At 43.5% G+C, this 12,637-nt stretch overlaps 1 protein-coding gene across 1 annotated transcript in view; it reads left to right on the top strand.

The window, feature by feature from the left end:
- LOC119385337 (adult-specific rigid cuticular protein 15.7) overlaps positions 1–10,842 on the top strand; it is a 30,218-nt gene extending 19,376 nt beyond the window's left edge. Inside the window, exon 3 of the mRNA XM_037652796.1 lies at positions 10,480–10,842. Coding sequence (XP_037508724.1) covers positions 10,480–10,842 — 363 coding nt within the window. The remainder of the gene's footprint in view (positions 1–10,479) is intronic.
- The last annotated feature ends 1,795 nt before the right edge of the window (positions 10,843–12,637 follow it).

Genomic DNA, 12,637 nt, shown 5'->3' with positions numbered 1-12,637 from the left:
ATTCGATTGTTCACGTTAATAGTTTTCGCAGCCTTCCTTACACCTGTCATACACCTTTGATATGCGGTAATTCTTTTTTGTTTGTTTTAAGTAGCTGTGTTTTTTTACTCCTTACTTTTCATACGCGACGACATTAAGATGCTGTGTATGTGATTTTTTCAGATACAATCTCATACTGTTTGCTGTGATTTCTCCTCTCATGTCTTTTTTTTCTTGTTTCTGATCAACTAGGTGTTTAATAGTATTATTTGCTTGCTTTTGATAAACTAGCTATGCCATTCAACATTTACTTTGTCGTGTGCAGTGCCGAGTGCTGTAACATGCACCAGTAAGGTTCCGTACACGACAATTTCTCTTATGTATCCTCATGTTGTTTCATTTATTCTTGCATCGTTTCATATTCACTCCTGCCCATGACCGGCAGTACGCACGAGATAACTAAAACAAACAAACAAACAAATCAATCAATAAAAAACTCAGATTTTCAGGTTCAAATCTGTGCTTACCAAGCTGTATTGTATGCCTAGTGCTACCTCCAAGGCAAGACTGATGTTCAAAAACATTTTCTTGGGGGAGTTGATGCTTGCTGAACAACATGATACCATGCAGAAAATCGCTAGGAGAAAGATTAAGACTAACTCTAAGCTGCAGACAGATCACAAAGAAAGCTATATCGGGTGGACCATGCATTTGCATCAACCGGATGAGGGAACACACTATTTAAGAAAAGGGTAAGAGCACATCTGTTTCTGTGAATGGTGTTCTGGCGCAATTTTATGGCATCTCTGCAAGGTATTAGAACACACAGTTTGTCCGAAAATTTAACACCGCTTCACCTATTGTGGTGTTCTAATCCTGCTTCAAGTAAAAGACCTTCGACCTTGTCGTCTAACATAGTATTTTAAATAGGGTCCCGGAAGTGTCCTTTCAATGTGGTCATCACATGTCTTGGATAACATGCACTGTGAAGTACTCTTCTCTCACAGTCATTTCTTTCAAAACATGTCACAGTCTAGGAAAGCTTCCTGCAGTTAATGCTTGTTTGCGGGCTACTTGGTTTTGACGCGCAGCGAAATCATAAACGGCGAGAAATGGCACAGACAGAAGGAGACAGGCATGTGCACTGACTCGCAAATGATTTCATTTTCAGAAGTGCAAGAAATATAGAGCGTTTCATTTCTTTTTTTACGAGTGCACATGTCTGTCCCCTTTTGTCTGTGTCTTTTCATACTGTCTATCATTTCACTATGCTTCCTCCCAGTTCTTTTTTTTTTCATGCAAAACATATTTGCAGTTCATTTGTCATATCTGTATCAGCAGCACTCATGTGTAATATATTCAGTGACAGTAATAAAAGGAATGTGTACAATATTTCTATTAACTGTGTCTGAATTCAATAACCAAATTTTGTTTCACAATAATACACTTTTTTTTCTCAATATTCATGTTGCATGGGCAACAGTGGACACTACAACTTGCACTGCATGTCTGATTCAACAGGACAGAGATATGCATTGAAGCTGGCATGCACCGCTTACTGCTTCTTATTTCAATTTTTCAAAACAGCACAAAACTTTTTTGGATGTTAGTTTAACTATCATTCTATGAGAAGGAGAACTGCGCTCCCTACTTTTAATGCGACAGAGTGATCAAAGGCTTTGAAATTTTACGGCATGGCGATGAGATAATCGGACAGGCTAAGTTACTATTTTCGAAAGACGATTTATCTCACCGTGTATTTTTTACTGCTAAATGTTGACAGCATCCCACTAGTCTGTGTTAAAAAAAAAGGGGGGGGGACCCGCTATGCGCATTTCAGTGTCTTTCCTAAATGCGCATACTTGTATCTAGCGAACGCCGAGGCTCCAACAGCTACTATGCGTTTCATAAGCAGTGGTGCTACACAGCGCGAAAGCTGGAAGGCGGTGCATCGCGTCATAAGAAAAATATGACAAAGGACTCTTGGGTGAACGCGCGGTATAGCAAGAAGCAGCACCCCGTCACAAAAGGACTGCAACTTTGAAACAAATTCACATGTAGCTTACGCGCTGAACAGAAGACCGCAGCGTAAATACCACAGGTGAGACGACTACTTACCTTAAAACAGCTAACATCCGAAGGCGCACAAGTGCCGCGCCTTCGACGCCCGCCGACAGCGGACATAAACGCCGCCGTCCCAAAAGCCCAAACATATCGGCGTCATCTCTACGGCGGGCACGGCTTCAGAAGGTCTCGTCGGCTTCAGCGCAAAACGCGAACATAGACGCCGCCATGCTGCTTGAAAACAAACAAAAAACAAAAAGAAATCCCGGAAGTGCGCGTAGGTCACGTGACCATCTCCAGCCAATAGCGGCGCAGTATAGACCCCAGTCATCCTAGGGGATATATTTCGAATACACGCGGCCGGGACCATTCGTCCCTGATAGAGCGAGCTTTGTACCACTGGTCGTAAGCTACATAGCTTAGTAAATTGATCGTCTAGAGCCTGGATTGCCTGGAGTCTGCGTCTACTTAGCCGTCGACATGCACGTTTGTCTCTCTGGTTTTAGATAAGAATCTTGAGCGCCTTGATAAATTTCGTTGGGGATTCTGACACCGCTGCTAAGCCAAACATAATGTTTTAGGCAGTAACGACGAACCTTTAACTCATAATATGGATAGTATGGACCGGTAGCGAGCAGTGGGATTTAACCAATTTTCGTGGCGCATACCCATTTATGATGGACAGTGATGACGACATGACACGCCGAAAAAGCGAGACCCTGAGGTGTTTGTTGTAAGAGCTAGCTAATTTTTACTTTTTTTGACATGACCCAGAGAAGCGAAATGGGGTGATGATTTCAGAGGTCGGTTTTATAGCTTAGCCTTAAACACAGGAGAATACGAGCAGTTTTCCACATACTAGAGAATGTAGAGGTCAAAGTGCACTTGCGGGCTATTTCTGCACTGTCCGCGTTCGGTCGCGCTATTCAGGCTTAATGGGGAGGTATTAGACAGTTTTTAATTATCATAGTCAGTACTGGGACAAATATTGCCACACACGCTCCTTTCTTTCTACGCATTTTCGATGGAGGCGAAAATGTTTGAGGCCCGTGTACTTAGATTTAGGTGCACGTTAAAGAACCCCAGGTGGTCTAAATTTCCGGCGCCCTCCACTACGGCGTCTCTCATAATCATATCGTGGTTTTGGGACGTTAAACCCCAGATATTATTATTATTCTTTCTTTCTATGTTTTCTGTTACCGGCCCATTGCACTGGTAGCTGCTGCTTTGAGCAAAGCGCGCCATATTATCTGGGAAGATTCCAGATTGTAGTAGATCATTTTGTTAAGATGGTGCACATGACGCGAATTATCAAGATTATTCCAGAGCTTCCGCGACCAGCAGCGATAAGGCTGGAAAGTTCGATGCGTGATATATAAAAGACGGCGCATTTCAGCGATGTTCAGTTTATCGGCGGCAGACGCTCTGTTCGCCGCTATCAGTGTACACTGTGTATTGCCGTAGTTTGACTTTCCTTTTCCCGGCGAAATGTTCGGCCAAATAAAAAGTTTCATCTTGGATATGCCGACTGCTGCCTTCGTCGACTTCACGACCCCGTGAAGATATACTGCGATAAGCTTTTAGTAATATTGATGGGATGACATCTCGGCCAAATGATAAGGACAGCTTCATGTGCTTGATACATTCACATCTGGTCCTTTGATGTAGCGGAACAGCACTACTAGACGCAGTAATTGTCTTTGTCTGTAGACTGATACAAGTACTGGAGTCTGCAACTTCGGAAACAGACGAGAAATCTGTAGCCAGAGTCAGTGACAGCTTCGTCTTCTACTTCATTTGAATCCAGTAGTCTGAAAGACTGTCAATTTTTGCTAAGCTGTTCTCGTATATACCTTCAAAACTCAGCCGGTCAGTGAAAGACGCCTTCTGCTATGATTGAAGTGTATCAGCTGTGACTCTGCTCGTAATGGCGTTTACAGAGAGTTTAAAAAGAAGTGAAATTCTGCCGACAGCTAGCGGCGACGACGCAGGTGCACTTTCTCCTGACGTCCATTGACTGCTGCTCTAACAATGTTTTTTTTTCGAGTTTACCTCATATCATTACAGACAGGGGGGGGGGGGGGTGTTGTTACAAAAGAAGTAATCGAACAAAATGCAGTGAATACTGTTAGATCGTACAGATAAATCTCGTATAATGCAATGTTAGATAATAGATTTACATACTAATACATGTTAGCATCGCAGAATGTAATTATTCAATGTAAGCTAATGCGCCCCGGAACAAGTGGTTATCATTAATACTAACAATGTCACGCAGAAGCCTGTTCCACTCCTTTGGTGTGCGAGGGCAAAATGAATTGAAGAAAGTTTTTGTGCTGCATGAAGGGATGCCTAACTTTGTGATGGTGATCAATGCGACGGGATATGTGCTGTGGGCGAAGTAGTTGGTCATGTAGGACGCAGTGCTGATACATCTTGTGAAATAGTGTTAAACTGGAAACTTTTCTACGAGCTGTTAAAGAAGGGTGTGCAAGGGAAGTTTTCATGGCTTAGATGATCGCGGTTTTTTTATAATTAGACAATATAAAACGAACAGAATTATTCTGGACAAGTTCAAGGGAAACTACTAGATGATCATAGCTGGGGTCCCACGCGGCTGTAGCATATTCTAGTTTAGAACGCAATAGTGCCTTATATACCTGCAGTTGTAAGCCTCATGGAGCATTGAAGATGTTACGTCATAAATAACCAAACACGAGGGTAGCATAGTTAATAATGTATTCATGTGGTGACCAGTTTAGATTAGACATGATGGGAACTCCGATATACTTTTTAGAATTAACAGAAACCAGAGGATTATTATTAAGACAGTAAAGAGGTGAGGTAGTGGGAGCTTCAGAATACACGCATGTTTTTGCACTTTTTAATGTCTAGGTGCGTTAGCCATTTTTCACACCAATTAGATATAGCGTTTAGGCCAGACTGCAATATGTTAATGACATTATCATTAGTAATTTCTCGAAAAATAACAGAGTCGTCGCGAAGAGATAAATGTTAGACGAGATAACTGATGAGAGGTCAATAATATAAATGAGAAAGAACAGGGGGCCTAAGACAGAGCCTTGCGGAACGCCGGAATTAACTTCGCGAAAAGAAGAATTGTTACCGTTTGCACTAACAAATTGTGATCTGTTATTGAGAAAACATTCAATCCGCTTTAAAATGTTACTGTCAAGATTTAGGTGCTGTAGTTTGTAAGGTAGCATTGTATGGAAAACCTTGTCAAAAGCTTATGAAAAATCTAGAAAAATGCAGTCCGCATCTGAGTGTGCAGCAAATGATGAGTGAAGGATTTTGACTGCGTTTCCCATGAATATGTTTTGCGGAAGCCATGTCGTGCTGACGTGGAGAATGAATTTGATTCTAAAAATTTACTATGTTAGTAAATATTATATGGCCGAGGAGTTTATAACAAATTCTAGTTAGAGAAATATGACGATAACATTTTGTATCAGACGATTTATGACGTAAAACGACTTTCCCGATTTTCCATTCACTAGGAAGAAAAGAAGTATCCAGTGACTGTTGAAAAATTTTAGTTAATATAGTGGAACTTTAACCGCTAGTAATTAAAAAAAACACGGCTGATCCCTCTGTCATAGGAATCGTTATAACACGAAAGTGAAACGTGTCTTCCAAGACGTAGTTGAGCGTTTGTTGTGCATTCGTTCGCCCCAAGTGCGAAGGGATGAATGCTACAGCAACAAATTGTAATGTCACGCGAAGAACGGCAAGAAGCTCGAAACTTGCAACGCGCTGCACAATCAGAAAGGGCGCACGGAACGAACATACACAGCATGAGTGCGACCTGTCACAGTTGTAAATTATTTCGGTATGAGCAGTGCGCTCCTTTCACAAAAGTGGCCGCTGCAGTGACCGAAGTGACCTTCGCGCTCTCGGCGCAAACTTGCGGTGAGAGCACGAGGCGTGCAAACCCCCGCCATCAAGATATAAGCCCGCGCACGAGCGACCGCGCCCTATCGAGGAGCGCGCTCATCCGCGTGGGGCGACGACCTTTAAAGCGCGCTCTTCGAACCCTTCGCGTCATCTCTCTAGTGATAACGAAAACACGCTGACGTACCACCGATCTCCGAGTACCGCCACCAGCAAATGGTGTATTCAAATAGCTCGCCGTTAGCATGGCAGAGAACGTGCCGTCTGTGGCCGAATCATTTCGCGCCCCGCGCTGCGGAGCGAGGTGTCGTAAGTTTGACTCTCGGTGACGGAACTTCTTCTTCTGGTTTTTTATTTGCCAACTGTTAGTCTTAATATTTTACAACGTCATATCTGTGACGGAAATACGTCAGTGGAGCCGTAGTGGACCCCGGCATAAAACACTTTCGTGTTAACATTTTTGTGTTAATAGCTTCATAACCGGGAGAAGAATCATTCTTAACAGCTTGAATGAGTCGAACAACTCCAAGAGGTACAATAATCACTGATGAGATGGGTGAATAATTGTGTGAACTCGTGCTAGGTAATTCATTACGGCTATCTACGGAAAAGTTTTCGAGGAAAGATTCGATAAGAACAGCAGCGCAATGGGAAGGAAGGAAACAGAAAAAGGAGAAGGCAGGGAGGTTAACCAGAAACACTTCCGGTTGGCTACCCTACACGGAGGGGTCGGGGAAGCGCAATGGGCTTCACCAGTTTGTTTACCGGATGAGCCTATCAAGAAAATATGGTTGTTGAATAGGATATTAATGACACGCCAATTTTTTTCTTTTTTGCGCTAGTTTGTAACATAGACGGCAAAACGTTAGTTAGAAAGTTATCCTTAGCGAATTTCAATGCAGGTACGTAGATGGACGATGCAGATTTGTAAGAAACCTAGCGCGCGTGGTTAGCAGGTAAACGTCTTGCGGGGCGATAAAAACGTTTCTTTCGGTTACATAAACGTTTGATGTAAGCATTCTGCCATGGCGCACGTTTGTTAGATGTGACGATGCGGCAAGGAATATACTGATTTGCTAGTCGATCTAGTTCACCTGCAAACATATCCCAGGTCGACTGCACTGAAGGGGTATCAAGACTGCTTAAAAATATGTCTAAGAAATTTACTTGTTCACGGTTAATCATGTCAAAGTTTGCTGTTTTGTAGGCCCGTATTGTTTTCTTTTTTTTGTCTCCTTTAGGACAGGACGCAATAAATGAAAACGATAGTAATGATTGATATCTGATGCCTAGTGTATAGGTTATAGCGGTAGCAAAGTCTGGTCGACTTATTAAAAGTAGATCGAGAATGCTAGCACTGCTAGTGGATGTCCTTGTTGACAGCGTTACTAGTTGTGTGAGAGAAAATACTGAAGTTAATACATTCACTCGGCTGTGGTGAAAACGACAATGAGTAAGACGCGTTTGCCTTCCATATTTTACTAGGTAACTTAAAATCTCGGAGCAGAAACAGAGGATGCGAGGGAAATCGTGTACAAACTATATTAATTGCGTCGTGCAGCACATCGACAAATGTTGAAGGTGGAGAGGGAGAACGATAGCATATTCCTAATACGATCCTGTCGTAGCCGACGGTTACTACGGCCCAAGCTAGTTCAGTGTTATTTATATCTTCGGTATTTTTGTTTATTTATTAATACTGTCAACCCTCATGGAGGGTCATAACAGAGAGGACAATACAATTACATACATAAAAAAACTACCAGGTACACAAAGTTGCGTATTATTTGGCACTTCACAATGACTCAGATGTTCCCTTAAATAACGGTTGAGAATGCAAAATAAGAATTCAAAATGACTGACATTTTTCAAGATATATACAATGAACATGAAGTCAATTACATCACTTGACACTGAAAAATATAAGTTGAACAGTCTCCTAAATATGCCTCGACAGTATTTTCGAAGTCGGTACTATCTTTTAAAACAGCAATAACGTTTGGTAGTTTGTTCCAAATTTCCAAGACACCAGGGAAGAAAGAATATCAAAGTGTGTCAGTATGAGTTCAGTGTGGTTTTAGGACGCAATCGTGGTTAGTTCGGGGTTTCTTTTGCCTGGAGCGTGTAAATATTTGAGCTTATCAATCTTTAGTTGATCATGCATTATGAATACAGGAAGAAGGAATGTCCCTTGAAACCACAAGAAGAACGCCGCATCCCTTGCGCATTGTCCGATCACAACGGTGCATGTGAAAGCGGTTTCCGTCATCAAAGATTTCTTGATCAAGGACATGCGCGTGGATCCACGTTTCAGTCAAAGCAACTATCTTGGCGCTATATGTGTCAATAGATGATGATAAAGGGTTATATCTCTTTAGCACACTTCTGACGTTGGAGAAAACAACCGATACCTGAGGATGTGATTGGCGGCCACCTCCCCTCGCGCATCCCTACGTAGACGTGTTAATCGAAGAACCACGTGCATTACTGACATGACTGATGCGTTTGTTTACCCCTACAACTTCGTCGCACTCTGTCAACTACATGCAACATTTGTTATTATGTACGAAGGAAAGAACACGAATTTTAAGGGCTCGTTTTTCTTTGTTAGACACGATATTAATGAGAACTGACAGACAATAATGGCAAGGAAAATTTAGGGGGTGTTATTTGTAGTATTTAGGATATAAATGTGAAGAAAGTACAGTGGACGAAGATATAACTTGCCGCCGGCAGGGACCGAACCTGCGACCTTGGAATAACGCGTCCGATGCTCCACTACTGATCTACGGTGGCGGTCATCCTCCCGTCCACTTTACGGGGTAAATATGTGCATTTAAACCTAGAAGTGTTAGCGCCGATCGCAGCCATGGCGGCGAGTGTGGAACACTCTTTTTCTGCCTGTTGGCGTCACGTAACACGTGATCTTTTTGCGAGCTGGCAGCTGACCAATAATCCCTCGCATACTACCTGAAGGCATCAAGTCTGCCAGACCGAGACCCTCGCTATGAATGAAGGAAAAAAACATGACTTTAAGGGCTCGTTTTTCTTTGTTAGACAAAATATTAATGAGAACTACCAGACAATAATGCCAAGGAAAGTATAGGGGGTGTTATTTGTTGTAATTAGGATATAAATATGAAGGAAGTAAAGTGGACGAAAAGGTAACTTGCCAGAGGCAGAGACCGTCCACTTTACTTTCTTCACATTTATATCCTAATTATACAAACAAACTGCACAGGTTCAGGGGAAAAAGGTCCGGTGAGGAAATTTGACTGGCATGCCAAGTTTGGGAATTCACAATGCCAGGAAAGGAAGACTAAATGACATTAGAGAAGAATTCGCTGTATTAGTGCCAAGAGCAGGAGTCCTTTGGTGAACAATATCCAAATTACGCGGTACTGAGAAATTCGGGTAATAAAGAGAAACGGCAAGGTGCGCGCTCTCCAGCAAGTGGGTAACCTACATTTCTGCTTATGCGCATACACTACCACACAGTGTTTCGGGAACGCGAGAGGTAGAGCGTGCACCTGGAGCCGTGAACACGTGAAGGCGTCCCGTAGATCGCTGGCGTTCCTCTTAATGCAAGAAAGCACTTACTCAAACTGCATTGAAACAAAATGGCTTGGAAATCGAGGAGCCAGCCTCCGATGGGTTGAGACTACCGAAGCGCGTCCTGTCGGCGCTCGTTACTGTCATGATGCAGTACGTCACTTGAACTCTCCAGGACGGCGACACCACCCAACGCGAACGAAGGTCACTGTCAAAGAGCAAAATGTGTGAGAGATATAAGGCGCGCTTGTAAAAGCTCGAGCATATGCGTCGACGGCGTAGTGGGTAGTGCGCCGCGCACCTTCTGTTGCGGAACGAGAAGTCGTTGGTTCGATGCCCGGTGACGGATGTTTTTCTTCTATCTTTGTCATTTGTAAGTGCATTTTACCGACGTCATATCCGTGACAGACATACGTCAGTGAACTCTCGATGGACCTCGACATAAAGCGTTTTTTTTGTGTTAAGAACAATAATATTAATAATAGTAATAATATTAATATGTCCTCAAGTTTTAAGGACAAAAACTACAAAGTAATAATGACGGACACCAGAGTGCGGGCCTCCCGAACATTATCCACAAGCTGGGAATCAGTAACTTGCACGTCAGCAGGCATGCGCGGATGTTTTCTTCTCATTTCTGCCTCGCTAGCTATATATATATATATATATATATATATATATATATATATATATATATATATATATATATATATATATATATGTGTGTGTGTGTGTATATATATATATATGTATATATATATATATATATATGAATTTGTGCTGTTTGTTTGGGCAGTGATACGAGTTGGGTTGCACTTACATGAAGTGGGCAAGACGAAGTCGAATGCTAAGCGGTCATCTCAAGCAATATCGCTCTTAGGCATTTTAGCCATACCCTTTTATAAGGGTTATCGCTTAGTACAACTTCCTCTCACAATAACATGTCTTTTTATCCTATTGATCGCGCAGCCCCCCCAACCGTACAACTTTGGCTACGATAGCGTCGATGAGTTCGGCACGCAAACCTTCCGCAAGGAGAAAGGCGACGCTAGCAACGCCAAGCAAGGCTCGTACGGGTACCGGGATGCCTTCGGCATGTTCCGACGCGTCGACTACGTGGCCGACGCGAATGGTTTTCGTGCCAACGTACAGACCAATGAACCGGGAACAGCGCCTGGAGCCAGCGCCGACGCCGTGTTTGACGCCAAGCCACCCGCTGCATCGGCTGCACTGATCCAGGGAGCAGCCTCTGGACACTATGCCCACCGCGCGCACGCACCTGCAGGCGCAGCCTTTGGAGGTTTTAGTGGGCCGTTACCCTGGGCTGGTTAACATGTTTCATGCATGTGTTCTCCACTAGTAGACATTTATGTAGAAATAATGCGAACAGATGTGTTTTTATTACAGCACCACCTTAGCAGCAGCTGAAACGGGCTCGCAACGAAAGCGCTAATCGTTTGTTTGCGGGCGGAGTTTTAATTCAACAATTGCCTGTGTTAAAATCGAAATGCCATCGAAGCATATTCATGTTCACATCAAAAGAAAAAAATTGTAAAGACATAAAAAGTGCTTACACGTGCTCCTCTACGAGCCAGGGAGATCGAGCATGTTCGAGCAGCTCGCCCTCCATTGACTGCTAACTGACCACCCCCACATGGGGTTCGCGCGTGCGTACCGAGACTTCTGTAGATCACGAAGGTGTGCGCACCAGCAGAGTGCACTTAGAGGTATTCGCGGCTAGTCCTCAATGCTGGTGATAAACACTGGCCTCCACCTTCCCCTCGCTTGGCCACTACATACCTATATCTTGGGAAACGCATTTCCAGAAATACAGTACGCTAATTCTTTAACATAAGCGCGAAATCCTCATTTCTCATCCCACCTTCACTGCCATTTCAACACTGTCCCTCAGAACGCCGCCCCCCTCCCAACACAGCACAATTCTATCTCAATCCTTCCCTGGACATGGTTAACAGTTTTCAGCCTTGACCGACACCCCATGCCTCTTAGCAACCGTGCTGAACGCCTGATCGCCCCTTCCACCCCGCACCCGCCTCTCCGTTCCCATACGATTTTGACATCCTCACATCACCTGCACTATAGCATTCTACCCCTCCCTTTAAACCAAACAAACCTGTGCCTATATCCCTTACCCACAAACACCGTTCGCTGATGTCCTCCCCTCTCCACCATCCCAGGCGATTTTCTTTCTGCACACCATTTCTAAAATAGTGTGAGCGCGTTCCCGTAAAACAAATCACGCCCTCTATTCTCGTTCCTTAAACCCAAACGCCGTCCTGAATTATATCCCTCCCACTTCGACCTTCGTTTTCTTCACAGAAACAACAAGATAGTGTCTACACACATTCCTGTAAATGAATAAAGCCCTATATCCTCATCATTTAACCTTAAATATCTCTTTTACACCTGGCCTCATTGCAAAATTTTATCACCATTCTTCGTACGACATGGCCAACATAGTTTTCAGCATTTGGCTAGCTGGCATGTCTCTGAGCAAAAGTTCTCTACTCCCCTCTACCTCCGAGCTTTGCCTTCCGTAAACCACTCGCAAAGTTGTATTTCCAACTTTGTCTTCAAAGGGACTCAGTACAGGCGAGAACGTGCGATTAGATTTTGGTGGAAATGAAATTTTCGCGATTTTAGCATGATTGTATTTTTGTTTGCATTTAAAGGTTGCAAAAAGTCGGTTTGTCACATAGCCTAGCGGAACAATCTTGATGTTGTACTACGGAGGTCGGTTTGCTGTACGTACTCTGTTGCATTTACGCGCACCATAATTATTGCTCAAAATTAAAGTATGTATAATATTTTTCCATACCACCTGCACGCTGTGCTGCTTACTATAGTGGGATACAACTTAAGAAGCCTGGAGAGGCCCCGCCTAGATGACCGAAGCGCGGCAGCCGATAGCATTCGCGACTAAAGAAATATTCCCGTTTATACACTAGACAATGTTCTGGAAGGCGGGGTTACCGGCCGTCCGGCTCATGACGTCAGTGCGGAGTGGGCGCCCATTGGCGCAGGCTTGTGTGCATCCGCCTTTGAGGAGTAAATGCCGCAGACTTCTAAAGTTGTATCCGACTATAGGTAAAAAGGATTCGCACTA

The sequence above is a fragment of the Rhipicephalus sanguineus genome, chromosome 3, assembly GCF_013339695.2.
Source record: "Rhipicephalus sanguineus isolate Rsan-2018 chromosome 3, BIME_Rsan_1.4, whole genome shotgun sequence".
Taxonomy (NCBI): Eukaryota; Metazoa; Arthropoda; class Arachnida; order Ixodida; family Ixodidae; genus Rhipicephalus; species Rhipicephalus sanguineus.
Note: the sequence above shows the minus strand (reverse complement) of the source record. Positions and strands in the feature narration are given on the sequence as shown.